The sequence below is a fragment of the Verticillium alfalfae genome, genomic scaffold (assembly GCF_000150825.1).
Source record: "Verticillium alfalfae VaMs.102 supercont1.15 genomic scaffold, whole genome shotgun sequence".
In the NCBI taxonomy this organism is placed as follows: Eukaryota; Fungi; Ascomycota; class Sordariomycetes; order Glomerellales; family Plectosphaerellaceae; genus Verticillium; species Verticillium alfalfae.
Window position 1 is genome coordinate 187 of NW_003315024.1, and position 19402 is coordinate 19588.

A 19402-nucleotide genomic window follows, 5' to 3' on the forward strand; every position below is an offset into this window, starting at 1 on the left:
ATATCTTCAATAGTATAGCTGAATCCGGTATTAAAGGGATAGGAAGCAGTGAGCGCACGGGCCGTCCAATGATAGATGAGTGCCACTAACGAAACCAACATCATTTACTAACTTTACGTGAGCTTGGGCCACCCAATGCCAGAGCTCCCATGTGTGGGGCTAAGTACAGCTGTCCTGAACTGTTGTAACAGACCGTACCATCCCACCTTCATAGGCAAGGCTACAACGCTTCTCGATCACTCCGTGCTCAGTTCAATACGAAGTCGCATTTCAACTGCATGCTGCCGCAGGACATCCCCCTCCACTTCGAGCCTTTCCTCTGGGCATCAAAGATACTCCACTACGAGACGAGAGGTTGACAACCTACCCATCAAGTCAACTACGAAATTTCCAAGTGCACCTTTCTGGATGTTCACCATGGATTACGACACACTCAAAGAACAATGGAGTGAGGTAGAAGACCGCGATGGGGTGAGGCTTAGCTGGAACGTCCTCCCAAGCACACGCATGGTTAGTGTCCCATGTGTGACGACGTCCGCCAGTGATATGGACTCTAAGAAGCGCGATAGGAGGCATCTAGACTCGTGGTACCCATCGGAGCTCTCTATACACCACTCAAGGAGAAACCTGAGACGCCTTTGCTGCATTTTGAGCCTGTCACTTGCAAGCAACCTTGCCGCTCCGTTTTGAACCCGTTCTGGTAGGTTTTCGGCCCATTTCCAGAAGACCAAAGTGGCTGAAGTGTTGTCCTTAGCTCTGTCGATGTTCGAGCCCGGCTATGGATCTGCCCGTTCTGCTTGTCGCGCAACCCTCTCCCACCTCACTATAAGGACATAACACAGAATGCGATACCTCCCGAGCTCCACCCCTCGAACACCACGATCGAGTACAGGCTCTCACGCCCTGCCCCGAGTCCTCCGATTTTTCTCTATGTTGTTGACACATGTCAAGAAGACGACAGTCTCTCTGCCCTGAAGGAGTCACTTGTTATGAGCCTAGCAGAGCTGCCTCAAAATGCGCTGGTTGGCTTGATTACCTATGGCACTATGGTAGGCAGTGAATCGCTGCATTCAACACGCATGACAATAAGGTACTATACTGACGTGTATGCAGGCCCAAGTCCACGAGATCGGCTACAACGAATGTGCCAAGTCGTATGTTTTTCGAGGGAGCAAAGATTATACAGCAAAACAAGTCCAGGAGATGCTCGGTTTGCTTTCACCTGCGCCCAGACCCGGCATGCCACAGCAGCCTGGCCGCCCAACTCCTAGCGGGCCTGCCTCCAGGTTTCTGCTACCTGTCTCGCAGTGCGAGTTTCAGCTCACGAAAGCCCTCGAGCAGCTACAGAAGGACCCTTGGCCGGTTGCTAATGACCGTCGGAGCCTGAGGTGCAGTGGAGTAGCGCTCAGCGTGGCTGTAGGGCTTCTCGAGTCATCTTTTCAAAATGCTGGCGGTCGCATCATGCTATTCGCTGGCGGCCCAGCGACAGAGGGACCCGGCATGGTAGTTGGACCCGAACTGAGGGAGCCCATTCGATCTCATCACGATATTGATCGAGACAACATCAAGTACTACAAAAAGGCGCTCAAGGTATGTCCCTGTGGTCTTGACATTCATCCTATCGTTGCTGCAACAAGCCCTGACTCCTAAGTAGTTCTACGATACACTAGCGAAGCGGACCGCACACAACGGCCATATCATTGACATATTTGCCGGATGTCTGGATCAGGTCGGCTTGCTCGAGATGAAGGGTCTTTGCAATTCTACGGGCGGCCACATGATTCTAACCGACAGCTTTACTTCGTCCATGTTCAAGCAGTCCTTCAACCGGGTGTTCGAAAAAGACGGCGACGATAACCTGGTCATGGGCTTCAACGGCGTCCTAGAGGTTCTCACCACCAAGGAACTCAAGGTCACTGGCCTGATCGGCCATGCAGTATCACTGAACAAGAAGTCGACATCTGTCGGTGAGACTGAGTGTGGTATTGGTAACACGTGCTCCTGGAAAATGTGCGGAATTGATCCCAGTGCGAGCTATGGTGTCTATTTCGAAATCGCAAGCCAGGGGGGACCAACGCAACACCAGCAAGCGCCGCAGAAGGCCATGATTCAGTTCCTCACCTACTACCAGCATTCATCCGGTCAGTTCCATCTTCGAGTAACGACCATCGCTCGGAACCTCAGTGGCCCCGCTGGAGACCCAGCAATCGCGCAGTCTTTCGACCAAGAAGCTGCGGCGGTTCTCATGTCGCGAATTGCCGTATTCAAATCCGAAGTTGACGATGGCCCGGATGTACTTCGGTGGGTCGACAGAATGCTCATCAGGCTTTGTTCACGCTTTGCCGATTATCGCAAGGACGACCCTTCTTCATTCCGCCTGGAGAAGAACTTCACGCTATACCCTCAGTTCATGTTCCATCTGAGAAGGAGTCAATTCCTGCAGGTCTTCAACAACTCTCCTGACGAGACCGCATTTTACCGCCACGTCCTCAACCACGAGGATGTCAGCAACTCACTGGTCATGATTCAGCCCACTCTGGACTCTTACACCTTTGACCAAGAAGGAGGGCAGCCTGTGCTTCTAGACTCAACATCCATCCAGGCAACTCACATCCTTTTGCTGGACACCTTCTTCCACATCCTCATTTTCCACGGCGAGACAGTCGCCGAATGGCGTAAGGCGGGCTATCAGGATCAGGAAGGTTATGAGAACTTTGCGGGGCTACTGGAGCAGCCAAAAGAGGACGCTAGGGTAAGTTTGCAGACGCACGGAATCCGGGCGCGCACTAGTTCATGGCACTGACAAACAGCAGGATCTTATCCAAGACAGATTCCCATTGCCGCGCTTCATCGTTTGTGACGCTGGCGGCTCCCAGGCGCGATTCCTGCTGTCCAAGCTCAACCCTTCGACAACACATACATCTGGAGCCTACGGTGGTGTCGGTGCCCAAACTGCTCAAACCATTTTCACCGACGATGTTTCTCTGCAAACATTCATGGATCACCTAATGAAGTAAGTCCCATCATACTTGATTGACCTCCGACTTTTCCTGACAAGTATCGTTCCAGACTTGCTGTCAGCGGCACTAATTAGCTTCGGGCTGTGTGGTCAAGCGGAGGTGAATGTGTATCTGAAGAGCATGCAGTACAGATAATAAATCGAGACACTCAGTTTCATATTGTAATGTCGGGTAAATGTTGTCCGTTATAACATTGACCAGTGAATGATGCGGCTTTGAAGACTCTCATTTATCTGGATAGGTAATATGTAGCATGCAGAACGCACTCATCAAGAAGCGCAAGTTATCTTAGTAGCACCGTAATCGCGGCAACATGGGCATGGGCTATTGAAGCTGCAACTACGAGCCGCACGTGATCAGGCCGTTTCCCCCACTGGCAACAGCCCCCTGTCAATGTGCCAGGCGAGCCCCGCAAATTCCTAGGGTTTCCACGCACCAACTAGTCACTGAGCAGAAAGAGGGCAGATCTCAGTCATTATTTTTTCCTTTGCGATCCGCTCGGGCTTTTCTTCATTATCCTTCTTCCATCACCCCAGACCAGGTCGACAGTAGCCATCATGCGTAAGTTCTCCCCATTATTGGACCAGCAATGTCACAAGGTTCTTGTTCAGCAGCTGACGAAGGGCTTGTTTAGCTCCCAAGATCGACCCCAACGAGATCAAGATCATGTTAGTACCCGCGACAGTCGCAAATGACCCAGCACAACTCCTAACATTGGCATTCATACAGCCACCTCCGGGCCACTGGTGGTGAGGTCGGCGCTTCATCCGCTCTGGCTCCCAAGATCGGTCCTCTTGGCCTCTCGCCCAAGAAGGTCGGAGAAGATATCGCCAAGGCTACTGGCGACTGGGTACGTTGAATTGTCTTCCAGAGTAGTCGTGTTGCTGCAGGATAGCCGCTGATCCATTGGACTACAGAAGGGCCTCCGCGTGACGGTCAAGCTCACTATTCAGAACCGTCAGGCCGCTGTCTCTGTCGTGCCCACCGCCTCTTCCCTGATCATTCGCGCCCTGAAGGAGCCTCCCCGCGATCGCAAGAAGGAGAAGAACATTAAGCACTCCAAGTCTGTCCCTTTCGACGAGATTGTCGAGATCGCCCGCACCATGCGCCACAAGTCTTTCTCCAAGTCTCTCGAGGGTACCGTCAAGGAGGTCCTGGGCACTGCCTTCAGTGTAGGATGCCAGGTTGATGGCAAGAGCCCGAGGGCAATCACCGATGCCATTGAGGCTGGTGAGCTTGATGGTATGTCGCACTTCCAGCACAACGAGCCAACCGGTGGACGACCAGCGAACTAACATACTTGCACAGTGCCCGAGGAGTAAGAGTACCTCTTTGGCCAACGATGAATTTCGCACGACTTTGGAGTTAAGGGGAGTGGTTCGAACTGGTTCCAAAGAGTCCTTCGGCGGACTCATATCTTCTCAATAAAATTCCCGACCCATCATGACCGGGTGCCCATGAGCTACCACGTTCTGAGACAACATGCAAACCGATCGACTGCGCCCCCTTGGCTAATCGACGCCTTGTGGGCACGTCATCTGGGCAAGAATGAATCCTTGTGCAATACTGGAATGTGTTTCCAGCCTGCGCTCGATTCTGCGAAAAGGAGGTGTTGCTCACCCGCACTGAAGTAGCATCACGGACTGTTGCTACCCCTTCTTACAAGATCTGCAGCTCAACGGTGTTGATGCAGTCTGATGGCAACTTGTTGCAACACCTAGAACTTTTGATGTGATTCTGGCTCATGATGTCGCAGAAGCATGGTAAGATGTTCATCGAATAACCTTCGCATCGCGCATCTAGACCTGAATAGTCAGCGTCCTCCGCCGCTCGCTTGTCCCAATAGACATCCACGCACTGTCGTGACCTACCATGCGCGAAGACTTGGAAGCTTCGATTGTTCCACCCCTCGTGGTGAGTTGCCAAAAGTGTTCGCAAGCGAGCCTTGCCAGGCATTATCATCATATGGCTTTACGCTCCTACTGTTCCTGCCGAGACCGAACGTTGAGAAACGAACTCTGACGCCTGGTTTGTCAACTACAGCATGTAAAACCCATTCACGGTGATATTGCCAGGTTGCGCTCTTACCAGTGTTATCTTCTGCAATCGACTTCATATCACAATAGCTTGTGTAGATGACCCCATAAATGAATACGAATCGTGCGCCACCAGCCTTGACCTACGTGCCATGCAGCCGAAGTCTGAAGGTTGCTGACTTACGTACGAAGCTGAGCGAAAGGCTTGGCCCCACCCCGTCGCCAACAGCAATAGCGTGATTAGGTAGCTATAGCACCTGCATGTTGATATCACATAGGGGAGGCGGCGTCTTGTCACTGTAGTATACCTGCCGCAACTGATTACCCACGACCCCCCTCCTGACAACGCCGGATGCTTGCTCGATAGATACTAATCGCTCTACCGCACAACAAAGATCATCACCGCCACATATGAGGTCGAAGCTTAGCATCAAGTCAAATCGCGGAAGATTCAACGTCACTGTGTCATCACACATTTTTTGGCACGCAGTTGTCTTGGCGCTGGCATTGCCGCCGCCGACATGATCCTCTAGATGCAGTCAGCGGCCGTTTCAGCCATGCTTTGATTGATCATCAGGCAATGACAGAACGAACGCTCGAAGTCGGGAACACGACATTGCTGGTCGCGCCCATCTCTTCCTTCTCGATTCGACTCCCTCATTCCGATGTCCACCCAAAATCTCTACCTGCAAAGCCTGCCGTCACAACCCATGTTGCCTCTGGTTCAGGTGCACCATAAGGTGCATCCACAATCAAACCACCAAGCAGTCCCCTCGCATTACAACCGCCACAGTCCGAGCAACCCCTCGGGCGACCAGCTTCCACAGTCATCAAGAGACCCCGTATCTTTTCTGTCTCCGAAAGAACTCGCAAGAGCCATTCCCATTCGGAATCTGCAGCCCGGCCATCCTATCTACCATCGCACAGCAAGACTCTCGCTCCCATCCTATGTCGCTGATCACAATGAATACCAGCTAAGACGCAAGACTCCAAACGGAACCTTGCATGCCGGCTACGATGGCTCTCCAACACAGCTTGCCCAAGGCCCTCCGCCGTTAAAGCACATGATACTATCAGCTCCGCCGGCTGCTTCAGTAACCTCCCGGCCGCAAATGGTTCACAATGTATACTCCGCTTATCCGTCGAGCCTGCGCGCGAACGGGTTTACTTCACAAGTGTGCGACAGTCACACTTTCGATGCCGTACATACGGCTTCTATCACACAATGCCCACGATCTTCTCTGCACGATTTCCAACAACAGAGGCGCTACTCGGCCGATCCTAGTACTCCGCGCTTTCACGGAGCCACATATGATATCAGTAATGAACCGGAACGGTGGTCAACTTGGTATAGTGCCCAGCCACAACCTCCGTACGACAACTTGACCGCCAGAGCTGGCTGTCTGGGTGCGCCCAATGCCTTCGATCATATAGACAGCCGTCCAGATCGCAGCGAACTCCGAGACTTTGGATCTATGCCGCCTCGCAATGGTCTTGAATACCCACCCTCCGTGTTACAGACGTCATATCCTGCTGTGGAGTCTCTTGCTATAGGATCCAATTCTTTCCAGCCTGATATGTCCACGGCCTCTCAATTCAGAGAGAAGACACTAACTCAGGCATATCGTGCTTACATGGATTTACTCACGCAACTTCATCATATGCGGAAGGCTGGCCCTTCGTCGCTGAGCTCTAGCGCGCTGTCAAAATTGCTTGTCTATCCAAAGCCATCGAAACCGACGCCTTGGGACCCCAACATAGCTCTAGGGGGGCCAGCCCACGACACCGAGCTATCGTTCACGAATACGAGAACGAGGGCGACGCGGTTTCCAACTGCGGACATGTATTTCGTCGGTACACCTCCAGTTGAGTGGGATGCTGGTCCCAAGCATGTCCCTGTCGTTCCAGCAGCCATGATGCCATGCCATGCTTTGCCTATGGAGATAAACAAGGGCTCGCCATCGTCAAGCGCGAAAGCTTCATTAGAGACTCTGACACACCTCTGTGAACAAAGCAGTTGGAAATGGACAGACGGGATGATGCTTGGAGGGTGTCTACTTTATGGGCTTGATCGCTTCGAAGACGCCTCGGACTGGTTCAGTCGAATCATTGAGCTTAACGCCAAGTGTGTACATCGCTACTGAAAGACTGCATTCACAAGGCGCTAACCTTTCGGCAGCAATGTAGAGGCTATGTCGAACAAGGCAGCGACGCTTTTCTGCCTGAACCGACAGGAAGAAGCCGAAAAGCTTTGGCTCCAAGCTATTAGAATACGCCCGCAATTTATAGAGGCTGCTGAACACCTCGTTGGCTTGCTTTACAAGAAGCGAGGTCGGGAAGCTGTCAGGATCATCGACTTCATCCAGCGGTCCTTGAAGCTGCCGGGCGTCACAAGTCATTCAAGAGAACTCGATTCGAAATTGGCAAGAAACTCTGAATCCAGCGACAGCCAGACCCGAACATCTTCCCTCCCGTTGTCTGAGAATGCAGACGGAAAGTCGTCAGGGTTTGGATCCAGCGGTTATGCCATACCAGCATCTGAAAACGGCCGGATGCTTGCCCTCGTGCACGCCAAGGGTACTATGCTGTATAGTCTCAAAGAAGTTGACAGGGCATCGCGATCCTTCGAGGAAGCAGTCTTAATTAGTGCTGGGCGGCAATTTGCATGCGTCCGGGACCTAGTGTTTAGGGTCCAGTCAGTCCTCTCCCCTGGGCAATGGGTGTCAGCAACACAAGGCATCCCGAACACGGACACTTTGCCTCCTCTTCTTCTACCACCCGAGAGGGCACGGAATACTGCCGGTCTTGTTTTCCCCGGGCGCGGCAAGTTGCCAGGCCTTGTTTGTGTACCGAATGGAGGTCCAAGGCGGGCAGCTATACAAACAACAAGCAACTCACTGTTGTCGCTTGCCAAGATCTACCAGGACACCATGTCAAGCGCAGCGGGTAGTTCGGTGCTTAACCAGCGTCCCTCCGGCATTAACGACATCCTCGCGCTCTACTATTTGTCTCTTTCTTTGCAAGAAAGCCCTTCAACGGCAAACAATGTCGGCATCCTTCTTGCCAGTGTGCAACAAGCCCCCAGCACGACCTCGCAATTCATGGTATCGAACAGACCGCAGGCGTCGGGCATACCCGGTATCTTGCCGGGGAGTGGCCTCGCGCTTGCCCTGTCTTACTACAATTATGGTCTGTCGTTAGATCCAAAACATGTTCATCTCCACACCAATCTTGGAAGTCTGCTTAAGGATATTGGCCAGTTGGATCTGGCCATCCAGATGTACGAACAAGCTGTCTCGTGCGATGGTACATTTGACATCGCCCTAACAAACTTGGCCAATGCCGTTAAGGATCGAGGCCGCACTAGCGATGCCATCGCATACTACAAGCGGGCAGTACTTTCTAATCCCGACTTCGCAGAAGCTGTGTGTGGATTATTCACGGCACTGAATTCGGTCTGTGACTGGAGAGGACGGGGAGGCTTGGTGTTGCCCGAAAACGAATACGATCGATGGCATGTTGACGATGACGGTATGCTCGTGGATGCTGCGGTCCAGCGTCAAGCGAGTGGCCTAACAAAGAAAGTGGTCGACATTGTGCGAAAGCAACTCGAGGAGGCATCGACCTGGGGTATTGGTGCGCTGCCAGAAGGAGATCTCACAATCTTCGTTTCACAGTTGCAGCAGGCGCGAGCCTTTGCTGCAGACGACGCGTTCGAAATTACATCTGGTCTTCGAACATGGTCTCGGAAACATTGGGAAGGCTCGCGCATTCTGCGCTTTGTCGAGCGGTCTACAAAAGCGGTCATGCGACGGTGGTATTGCGACATATATATCCTCGATCTGACAACCAGATCAACTTACAACCGGCCGCTGTTGCCGCCTGCTCTTACGGTTCCGTCCGCACCGACCGTTCTCCCATTTCACACATTTACATGTCCCTTGACCGCCCAGGATGTACGCATGATATCGCAACGCAATGCGTTGAGGATCTCATGCTCGACCTTACGGGCGCCCTGGCTGCCACGCTCTGTCTACCGACCCCCTCCTCCACCATCGCCTCAACTCAATGTTGGTTATGTTTCGTCCGACTTCAATAACCATCCCCTTGCTCACCTGTAAGTGTCTCGCCCGCAATGTTGTCATTTACCAAGTATTTACATCTTTCTGACCAAATATTTCGCTAGCATGCAATCTGTATTTGGCTTCCATGAAACAAATAAAGTCAAAGCCTTCTGTTACGCAACTACTGCAAGTGATGGCTCCGTCCACCGTCTACAAATTGAGCGCGAGGCACCTATTTTCCGAGATGCAAGCAGCTGGCCGTCGGATCGCATCGTTCAACAAATTGTGGCAGATGAAATTCACATACTCGTTAATTTGAACGGGTACACTAGAGGTGCTCGGAACGAGATATTCGCCGCGAGGCCAGCTCCCATCCAGATGTCTTTCATGGGCTTCGCTGGAACATTGGGTGCAGAGTGGTGTGATTACATCCTAGCAGACACAACCGCGATCCCGCCCAGCACCCTCCGCCCATGGAGGGGAAATCTTCATGTCCAGATGTATTTCAGGATCAGACCGAAGAAGCGACTGGCGACTGGATTTACTCTGAAAACGTCATATTTTGTCGGGACACATTTTTCTGCTGCGACCACGCCCAATCTTGCAGTCCGGAAGAGCGTCAGTTGTCATGGGAAGCTGAACAACGCCGTCGATGGCAAATGCGCAAGGAACTTTTCCCCGGTTTTTCAGACGACACTGTCATCCTGGGCAATTTCAATCAGCTTTACAAGGTGCGAGCACCGAAAGACGCTACGTTAAAAAGGAAAACACTGACAACGGCGACAGATTGATCCAAGCACTTTCCGCTCTTGGCTACGCATCCTTTCTCGTGTGCCCAAAGCGGTGCTCTGGTTGCTCCGCTTCCCTGAACTTGGCGAGACAAATCTTAAGAGGACGGCAAAGGCATGGGCTGGGGCAGAAGTAGCCAGCCGCATCATCTTTACAGATGTTGCGCCCAAACATCTTCATATTTCTCGAGCAAGAGTATGCGACCTCTTTCTCGACACACCAGAGTGCAACGCCCACACAACTGCAGCCGATGTGTTATGGTCAAGCACTCCACTCTTGACGTTTCCGCGCTACTCATTCAAGATGTGCTCTCGGATGGCCGCCTCCATCCTAAAGGGAGCCCTACCCAAGGGTCCCGAAGGGCAACGCGCAGCTCAGGAGCTGATAGCATCGAGCGACGAAGAATATGAATCATTAGCGATACGGTTGGCCAGCAGTCTGGCGTACCATGGAGGTGAAGAGTATGGCGAAGGAGCGGGCCGCCTGGCTGAATTACGATACCTTCTGTGGAGAAGCAAATGGAGTTGTGCCCTTTTTGATACCCGAAGGTGGGTGGCCGACCTTGAATTGGCTTACCAGGAGGCGTGGCGAAGATGGGTCGCCGGTGAGGATGGCGATATCTATCTGTAGAGCTTCACCAACTGCGAATGACTTGGGCAATGGACGTTCATTTCTTGGACGTCGAGTATGATCTGCTGGAATAGGCCGTGGGCGACGGGACTGGGTACCATGTGCTCAAGGAAGCGTGCGTGCATTTGCTGTTTGTCGGGCTCGTGTCACGGTGATTTCATTTTCTCCTTTGTTTCCGTCGTCTTTCTGTATTTCTTCCACATGTATAATACCCCGGACCCTCTTTCCTCACGTTTGTGAGAGGTGAGATCCCAGCGATGCCGCGAATCTATAGTATCAGACTCGAGCTTCTCCGAAAGCATCTCTACGGTCATGACATTGGTAGCCGGCTTGACTGCAGTGATACCATTCTGGCCACATCGCACAGTTGTGGGTTCGAGACCAGTCCAAGACATGAGTCATGCGGCACGAGTCGACTTGGAGAGTACCAAGGGGGAGACACGAGGCAGGCGACGGGGTCTAGACTCGAGCTCGACCCAGGAGAATGGCACAGAACAACGGCTCGTACGAGAGCCAATGGCGCGTGCAGGCGGGACGACCGGCTCGACATACGCACGTTGACCGTCGCAGTGTGCCAGTCCAACATGGTCACAGTCCCTGGATGGCCCTCTTCCGGGATGCTCCATTATGGCGGCAAGTCGCTGCATTGGTGTGAGGGGTGGCCACGCTCAGCTGGCGCTTTGTCGCGTGGCGCGGCTGGAACTAGGGGCGGACCCAAGCAGCTGGGCCTGGGTTTCCTGCGTGGCAGTACGGTCTTTCATTCAGATCCCTTCCCCGTCAGGTTCGCGAAACTTCTCCGAGATGGGTCTAGTCAAGATTTGGATCGAGCCATTTGGACTTCCACTGCATGATGCCTAGCAATGTAGGGTGTGGCGTAGTGCATAGTTGGAAAGCAAGTGGGGAGTTGGCCGAGGGGGGCTGTATTGGTGTGCTAACCTAGGTAGGTGGTTAAGGCCTAGCTGCACTAGCAGACGTTGCTTTTTCTGGTGGCGGTTGACGGGACCGAAGCGTAGAGTGGGTCCCGAACGTTCTCGGGCGCTCCAGTGACAGTGAATTGTCGCTGTGCGTCGGCTTGGCTGCTGTGAGAACCGTTGGCAATCCACGCGTCCATCAGCCGTACTATGTGTTCGGTATGGCACAGAAGACAATAGTACCCCTATCTCAGCATTCATGCTGCCTCAATATCTCATGCCGAGATGTCTTCTCTACGCTAACAGAAATACTGACGACAGTGGTGGATAGAGCGGATGGACCATAGTCAAAGGCAAACATGCGTAAGAGGTAAGTTAGGCCTGTGGGCCATCCATAGGGGCCGCCTCAATGCAATATGACCAGGGCTTGCACACAACGTTGAGCGCGTGGTATGGATGAACCTTAAGGCATCTTGTTGCACTGCATGCTTGGTCCATAAGTCCCAGCTGGCTGGCTCGCGAAGCCTCCCGTCGGGCGATCAGCGCACGCGGGACAGGGGTTGCGAGCGGGGACCTTCCCTGCCATCGCGGCCTTCTATCTGAGATCACACCTCACCCAAGAGCCTTGGACACTCAAGTTTGTTTTCGGGCAGCTCGTCAGCTGAGGCCTAAACACAGCGTTGGTGTGGTAGGGCAAGGGATGAAGTTTTGGGCGACTGCCTTTCCCATTAAGATTACACTCTACTGGGAATGTATCATGTTGACAAGAATGCAATATTCGTGAGACAACAGACAAGGTAAACGAGACGGATGAGATAGCCGTACTCATGTTGATGAGGAGCATCAGCCGCGGAGGGCAAAGCGACTGGACAAGAATTAATTGTATGGTTTCAGCTGTCCCAAAGTTGCCTCGTCATGCACAGTACTTCCAGATAAATCCGGTCAGTCAACTCAGCAAACCAGTATCTAGTCGCACGAAAATGTGGGAGTGATGCCCCCTATCTCTGCCTGTCGCAGTTCCTGGTCCGCCCGGTACCAATCGCCTAGGCTGGTGTGAAGTACGAATGCAGGATATGGGGCCCTGGCCAGACCAAGGGGCCAAGCGCGGCGCTGAAAACGCTCGGTCCAGCAATAGTCGGTCGGGGGCCCCACCCGCATTCGTTGAGTTCATCGTTCACCAACTGTCCACGATCAACCGGTACCGTCCATCATCCCTCGTGTACCCCTGCCGCTCCCAGCTTATCATCGGGCATCGCTCGGTTTATTCTGTATTGGGCACTAGGACCGAGAGAACTACATGTAGTGGGTTGTCGTCACTACGCTTTCGCATTTGTGTCGCGACGGGTGCGGTCCATCGCACTGTTGGCAGTACCAGCGGCTGATCCTCTCTCTAGATCGATCGAGGTGCATCCTTCCGAATACCAGCATGTTGCCAGCTGGGACACAGACAGGCCTAACGGCATCAATCCTGAAATATCGCCCAAGCTCGAGCAATCTATCGTTCTCAAGGCTAACTGCCCTTGCAACCCGGATTGCCAGATCACTCTGGCAAGCCCACATGACCGCTGCAACCGCCAGCTGTCTTGTGGGCGTTGCCGGGATTTTCAGCTTGTCAATGGCGGCGGCACCCCTGGCCTAGCAATGCTACAGCTCCAGCCCCTGCATCCTGGTGTCCCGAAGCGAATCGAACCAAGCCCACCGAGATGAATTGCCGATAGATACGACTGGAGCAGAAAGGGGGATGAGATCAAAGTCATCTAGCTCGATATGTCCGTCGCCCGAATAGACAGGTCGGGGCGGATCGCGAGTCCATGTCGCCTGAACCAACACTTTGCTTCTTCACTCGCAAGGTGGCCCCTGGTACGATTCCACGCGTGAAGATGCAAGCAAACCGGGGAGCGGGGCAGGATATGGCCTGTAGCATGGGTCCCTGGCAGCGATCTGCAAGTAGCCCATCAGTAACTCGATCTTGGGAACGGAATGGCCGTTGCAGACGATCACTTGGCACGACGTAACACCCGTCAATTCACCTGTTCTGTCATTTGCTTGGTGTGTCTTAACGGATTAGGACGAAGAAAGAAAAACACAGGCTGGTGGGCAGGCGCGCCGAGTCAGTGGCATTCCCACGCCATTCCAATTTGCATGCCGCACGGCAAGGCCCTGGTCACGGATGAATGAACAAACAGTCTGGAAGCCTGGACACACATAATTGAGACCTCAGCGCCATGCACCACGCAGCCTCCCCCCGCGACTAGGGCTACCCCGGTCGCTATCTATGCCGCCAGCAGAACTTTCCTGCCTGGTGCGCTCTGTCTCGTCACCCCCGGTCAAGTCTGGCATGGGCAGTCCTCGCGGCTCGAGCCTCGAGCCTCAATGCCGCAAGCCTCTCTCAGACCACTTGTTCCGGGCTAGCACCACCTCGGACATGGTGCATGTAGCCCAATTCGGCGGTAGTAGAGATCTCTCTGATGGGGCCATCTCCATGGCGCCTGGCGTGGACGCACCCCCCCCCCCTTCTCCCCCACCTCTTTAGTTCCCCCCTTCCGGAACCGAGCCTCTGTTTCCATCAACAGCGCCACGGCCATGAATGGCTGGAAGCCCTTGGTCTCGATGCATGCTGCTCATCGGGAGTCGCGGACTCAATACACTGAGGGACTGTGTAGGTTTACAAAAACTCCCACCCTCCTTCTTCACTCCTAGACGACTATCTCGCCACGCCTCCGCCTGAATTAAGAACAGACGATATCACTGAGCAGTCTATCTTATTTATTTTCTTTGCAACTCGACGCCGGCGATACTTCCTCGCCTACCTTAACCCGGTCTCCTTGACCACTCAGTAAATTCAGTCCACAACATTTGACTCGATCAATCCTTGACTTGGCCGACTGCTTCATCTCCAGGCGCTGTGTCCGGATCCACCCCCAACAAGGTCACTCCGAAGTTGTTCTCCTCCAACATTGCGACTTCCACTTCATCCCGCTGCCCTGCAGACTCGAACCTAATTGCGTAAACGACTCCTCTTGGAGCAAGTCAAAGAGCTGCTTAGTCCAGCCCTACAGGATCATTATCACAATTCGGACATAGAGTTGAACGGGTCTGCCATTCGCATCCCATCATACGAATAATCTGTCAGCTTGTCAGGTTACACGATCACTTCGCCATACTCGACTTCACGGATCTTGGTCACTCCGTGTATAACTATGGCGCAAAGGAGGGGTCCATGGTCCCAACACGAGGATGCATGTCTGATGCAGCTCGTTAGTGAGCAGGGTCCTCTTAACTGGGTTCGAATTGCACAAACCCTAGGCACCAGGACACCCAAGCAGTGCAGAGAACGCTTTCACCAGAATTTGAAGCCAACCCTCAACCACGAGCCCATTACAGCCGAGGAGGGCGTACAGATTGAAATTCTTGTCAATGAGCTCGGCAAACGGTGGGCAGAAATCGCTCGAAGACTTTCCGGAAGAAGCGACAATGCAGTGAAGAACTGGTGGAATGGGAACCAAAATCGTCGGAGACGCCATGACCGCAGACGAAGCACACATCCTCGACCCAGCTATGAAGACGGCCGATACTCTTCACCAAGGCCCTACCAAAATCGCCCCTCTCTCACGCTACACCCAGGGCCTAATTCAATGCAACATCCTACTACTACTCAATATCTATCTTCGCCAACATCACCTGCCCACAGCTCTGGGAACTACTCACGCCATCAGCATGGCTCATCTCTTCCTTCACCAAGCTCGACAGCCTCGCCGAGGAGCGACGCACTCGATGCTGACAACACTGCACTGTCAGATTCGGGATCAAGCTACACGACATCACCTCGCGAACACTACACACGCGTCTCCCCACCCGTACAACTACCACCTCTCCGAATTGCCGTTACTTATGACTCGCTGCCCCGCTCCCTGCCGGGTGTTGGTTCACTGCTTCACACAGCCGGGGAGAGAAGAGATGTCACCATTGCAGGCACGTACCTGCCAGCGCATTCTTCTCATTTGCCTACAGCACCATGTTCCCCAACAGAGGATCACCGTTCGTCCAGAAGATTCTTTGGCACGGCCGAAGACAGGGACGCACGGATGACTGTAGATCAGCTTGTCAACCGTTGACTTCTGTTGACGCTAGTCGATCAGTGGCTTTGCTTTGGGTACGCATTGAATATGCGAGAGTATGTTCGGGGTTGCGGGCGGCACGCAATTTTTTTTCAAGGATACCCCTTTCGTGGCATTAATGGCCAGTTCACGCGACTGCTCACCGGGGAGCAAGGTTAATCCGCATGGAATGTAAAGGTAGACGGCAGTTCACGGATGTACACGATGTTGAACCACGAACGATAGAGTTCGTTGCTGATACTGGCGAGACACGCCAGGCATTGCCAGAGGTTGCATATAATGAGGCGATGCCGAATAGACGAGTGATTACACGCGTCGCAGGTCCAACACTTGCTCATGCTCCTCGGTTGGGCTGAACATAAGCTACAACGCCACATAATAGACATTGTACAAGCCATTTGTGGTTTGACGTGAAGTAGCAAGAAGGTTCGGTAGCCTTTGAAGATGGCGAATGGAGCAATCCAAAAGCTCACCCACATGTTGCCGCATTTACTGTATTGGACTGTCTTGTTCTGCTGCATCAATGACCTAAGGTAGTGTCGGGGCGCAGGGCTGAAAACAGACTACGTTGTGCTGCAGGATGTATCTTGGGTTTGGCTCGGTCTAGACCACGAAGCGCAGCGGTTTCGCCATGAATGAATGACGCGTTTGTCATGATGACACAAGGACGGACCGATCAGCCCAGCCGATCTTTCTCGGGCATAACAAGACAGGCAGGGGCGAGGTAAAAAGGTGGGGGTGGGTTATTTGTTCCGGTGATGGCTCGTCACCATGGCGCTCCGATGGATCTGCTTGTTTCAGTCACAGACATCAGGGATAGAATAAGTTTTCTTCGGTACGAATCGTGCAGCCTAACCTGCCCTCCAGATTCATGGCTTCCCTTGTGTGTTGCAGTTCAACACCTTAGTCAAGTATAGATTCAGTTGTCTATGTCGACTACCGCGTCTGGCATCGAACTGTAGAGCATCCAATACTTCAGTAACTTCCGTCTTCGGTGCCTGTGCTTGCCTTGCTTACTAGGACTGGCAGCCCACATCGAGTGTTCCATTGCGCGGCAGCAGCGTAGATACTATCGGCCAAAAGTTCATCCCCCTTATTCTACTCGTCGATGGAACACGTCACCAAGAACCATGGCTGGCAATTTCGGTGGGCTATAAGCGACGGAAGCTGCTCGAAGATGAGCGCCACACTACTTGAACCTTCTCTACGCCACTTCGCACCTCCGCTTGCATGTTGGGTTTTTGCTGAATTGGCGTTCGAAATGCGGCTGCTCAGTTATTGAACGTCTCAGCTTCCGACCACTGATACTTCTCCACAAGTCTCGGGGGTCAATATCATGCCCCTATTCGTGTAACGATAACTCAGTTGGCTTGTTTTAGAGCGTTGGCTGCTGACAGAGTTCCTGGCAGAGTTCGTCGCCTCTTTCCAACCAGACCGACCCCCAGCCCCGCAATGACCAGCGCTAGCCTTTTACCTAGATGCTGTTTGACAAACAATTTGGCCGAAGTCAGATACCGTCTGTTGTTTGCTTGTGCTCAAGACTGATAACTACGTGTAGGATGCACTGCTACGGCTCATACTCGGCCGTTCCCCGGGCTGTCTGCCGAAGTCCACCAGAGTCAATCTCTGACATGCGTCAGAGATCGTACGTGTCGTGATCTTTCGACCGCTCCGAGAGCCGCTTTCGGTAGTCTCACATCTGTCTTCGGGCAAGCTGGCAGATCTATTGCGGCATTGTGGAGACCTGAAGTCCTCGTAGGGAGCCATGACAAGGCCCTGGCAGGAAACTTTCTCAGTTGGGGTTACCTCGTGAACGTCATTCCCGCCAGAGGTCAGTGTTCTTTTGTAAGAGCTGCTGACTGCATTCTCTTCGGAGACCATTTCATTTGACGAGTATCCAGTCGACTCAGCCGCTTCCCCAACTTCTTCGCCCTGTGAGCGTTTCGCTGGGCTCATTGTAAGGGAGGTCGTGCTTGCCTTGTGCCTATCGATGACGGAATTTTCGCAGCATTGCTTGCTTGGAGATGTACAGTGGTGGCTGACCATCGGGAGCCTGTCATCGCCCGCTTGGAATGAGAAAATGCGGCGATGGTGTGTCTCCGTGACGCCCTCGTCTTCGCTGCGGTCCAAATCATCAAATTGATCCGTCGAAGATGAGTTAGGTGCTCCCGAACCGGCCGTGAGGTGATCAGTGAGGCGAGAACGTAAGAAGTTGTCGAGCCTCCCGGTGCCCGGGCCCAGATATAGCCCAGGTTTTGGGTGTTCAAGGTTTGCAGGCCGGCAGCCCTGATGCACTCCAGGCTCTTGTGAACTACTGCCTGCGTTGACGACAGACGTCGCGGCACGTCGTCTCTGACCAGGTCTCCGGCGCAGGCTGTGGCGGCGAAGCCGCTCACTGCTGATGACATCGGCGTCCGGGGCCAAGTCTTGCCGCATAGTCACTGAGAAGGCTCATATTAGTTGTTATAAAGTAACGATCCAAACAGGCGTGTTTTATATCTCACTCACAAAGTGAGCGATGCGATGCGAATCGCTGTGGCTTTCTAAATCTTGTTTCAGTTGGGCAACAGACATCGCCAAGTTCGACATCAGCACCTGCTTGAGCATGCTGAGAGAGTATAGGATCAACCCCTGCGCCGTCCGTCAAGTCACGAATGCGTGCCTTGAACCGCCTTGACTCGGCCAGGCTGCGATCCACAACGCTCCCGGATCTCGCAAGCACAACAGCCGCAACACCTTCGGGGGCAGCTCGGGCCAAGAGCAACTCAAGCCGGCGGATTTCAGCCTTGTAATCGCTCTCCTTCTTCCCCCAATCTATTGACATCGTCGTGAACTCGTCCAGGCTTCTTCGTTTTGTTTCAGTCTCCTCAGCAAGCAATTGCTGTGTCTCGTGTAGGGAGGTTTGCAATCCCGAAAACCCTTCGAGTAGATGTCGAATATGTGGGTCGAACTCTACTGGGAGTGGTGTTGAGACCGATTTCGTCATCATAAGGGTGTATAGAATGTCAACAGTCTGATCAAGGGTTGGGTGATGCCAGGCGTGTGCCCTGTCGTCGACGATTTCTTCGAGAGCCGCAGGGGCTGGCGGAAGATGCCCCTTGTACGAAGCTTGTCCTGTACTTGGCATGCTTTCCTGGTCTATGTTCAGAGACGAGACACGGCTGCACAAGCTTATCGTCGCTTGTCGGCCTACTTCGCACGCACCTTCCTTTAAGTTGCTGTTGTCGGTCGTGTAAGTATTGTTCAGACTTGGCTCATGAGCGCTGGATGGTTGCCGGGGTCGGAACCAGTCTAGAGCAAACATTGTGTCCTAGAATTTGAAGGCCACGGCAATCCTTGATGATGAAAGGGAATCTCATCTACAGGAAAATCGGTTGCGTCTATCAAATTGTTGGCAAGGATGGTAATACCAACACAGCCTGCAGAGACTGCCGATTCCGCAGGCTCGAACGAAGGTGGACTCGGGCGCGGACAGGAGGCGCATAGGAGACAGCAAAATTCGACTTCTTGTGTGGCGAGGAAAGTTCAGCCTGGCTAGCAGACCTTATGCTGCTTCTGAGATTTTGCACCTGCCGTGACAGATGAGTAACAATGGAGCAGCAACGGCGGCAGCAACAACAGCAGGAAAGAGAACGAGCGATCTGCTTGATCCTGGACTTCCTTGTCAATTGCCGGCTATTCTTCTCACCGACAAAGAGGAGCACAGAGTTGACAGAAGGGATGAGTAGCACTAGGCCCGTGTCAACGACAACGTCTGAAATCACGCAAGGACTGTCCAGACGTGTCTTGACCCTGTAGTGCCTACCTATCCAAGTTTCGATGCTACTCTGTCGC

General features: G+C 53.2%; 6 protein-coding genes across 6 annotated transcripts in view; 5 read left to right on the plus strand and 1 right to left on the minus strand.

Moving 5' to 3' along the window:
* Positions 1 to 417: 417 nt before the first annotated feature.
* VDBG_09322 (transport protein SEC23) lies at positions 418 to 3094 on the plus strand (the record flags this gene model as incomplete). The annotated part of the gene is made up of 7 exons (XM_003000081.1): positions 418 to 510; positions 570 to 700; positions 755 to 1049; positions 1114 to 1590; positions 1655 to 2752; positions 2814 to 3013; positions 3070 to 3094. 7 exons carry the CDS (start codon positions 418 to 420, stop codon positions 3092 to 3094), a joined length of 2319 nt encoding a protein of 772 aa, XP_003000127.1.
* A 378-nt stretch (positions 3095 to 3472) lies between these two features.
* Positions 3473 to 4625, plus strand: VDBG_09323 (60S ribosomal protein L12; the record flags this gene model as incomplete). Its single annotated transcript, XM_003000082.1, has 5 exons — positions 3473 to 3581; positions 3655 to 3688; positions 3750 to 3870; positions 3938 to 4262; positions 4329 to 4625. 5 exons carry the CDS (start codon positions 3578 to 3580, stop codon positions 4340 to 4342), a joined length of 498 nt encoding a protein of 165 aa, XP_003000128.1.
* An 807-nt stretch (positions 4626 to 5432) lies between these two features.
* On the plus strand, positions 5433 to 9177 carry VDBG_09324 (UDP-N-acetylglucosaminyltransferase; the record flags this gene model as incomplete). The annotated part of the gene is made up of 2 exons (XM_003000083.1): positions 5433 to 7181; positions 7236 to 9177. The coding sequence occupies 2 exons, from the start codon at positions 5722 to 5724 to the stop codon at positions 9175 to 9177; spliced, it is 3402 nt and encodes a 1133-aa protein (XP_003000129.1).
* A 602-nt stretch (positions 9178 to 9779) lies between these two features.
* On the plus strand, positions 9780 to 10840 carry VDBG_09325 (UDP-N-acetylglucosamine-peptide N-acetylglucosaminyltransferase; the record flags this gene model as incomplete). The annotated part of the gene is made up of 2 exons (XM_003000084.1): positions 9780 to 9851; positions 9907 to 10840. 2 exons carry the CDS (start codon positions 9780 to 9782, stop codon positions 10537 to 10539), a joined length of 705 nt encoding a protein of 234 aa, XP_003000130.1.
* A 3229-nt stretch (positions 10841 to 14069) lies between these two features.
* VDBG_09326 (MYB-1) lies at positions 14070 to 16539 on the plus strand (the record flags this gene model as incomplete). Its single annotated transcript, XM_003000085.1, has 1 exon — positions 14070 to 16539. One exon carries the CDS (start codon positions 14651 to 14653, stop codon positions 15563 to 15565), a length of 915 nt encoding a protein of 304 aa, XP_003000131.1.
* Positions 16540 to 17116: 577 nt separating this feature from the next.
* Positions 17117 to 19402, minus strand: part of VDBG_09327 (conserved hypothetical protein) — a gene marked incomplete at both ends in the record, with an annotated part of 3655 nt that continues 1369 nt past the window's right edge. The window contains 3 exons of the mRNA XM_003000086.1: positions 17117 to 18009; positions 18077 to 18682; positions 18773 to 18859. Coding sequence (XP_003000132.1) covers positions 17117 to 18009; positions 18077 to 18682; positions 18773 to 18859 — 1586 coding nt within the window. The remainder of the gene's footprint in view (positions 18010 to 18076; positions 18683 to 18772; positions 18860 to 19402) is intronic.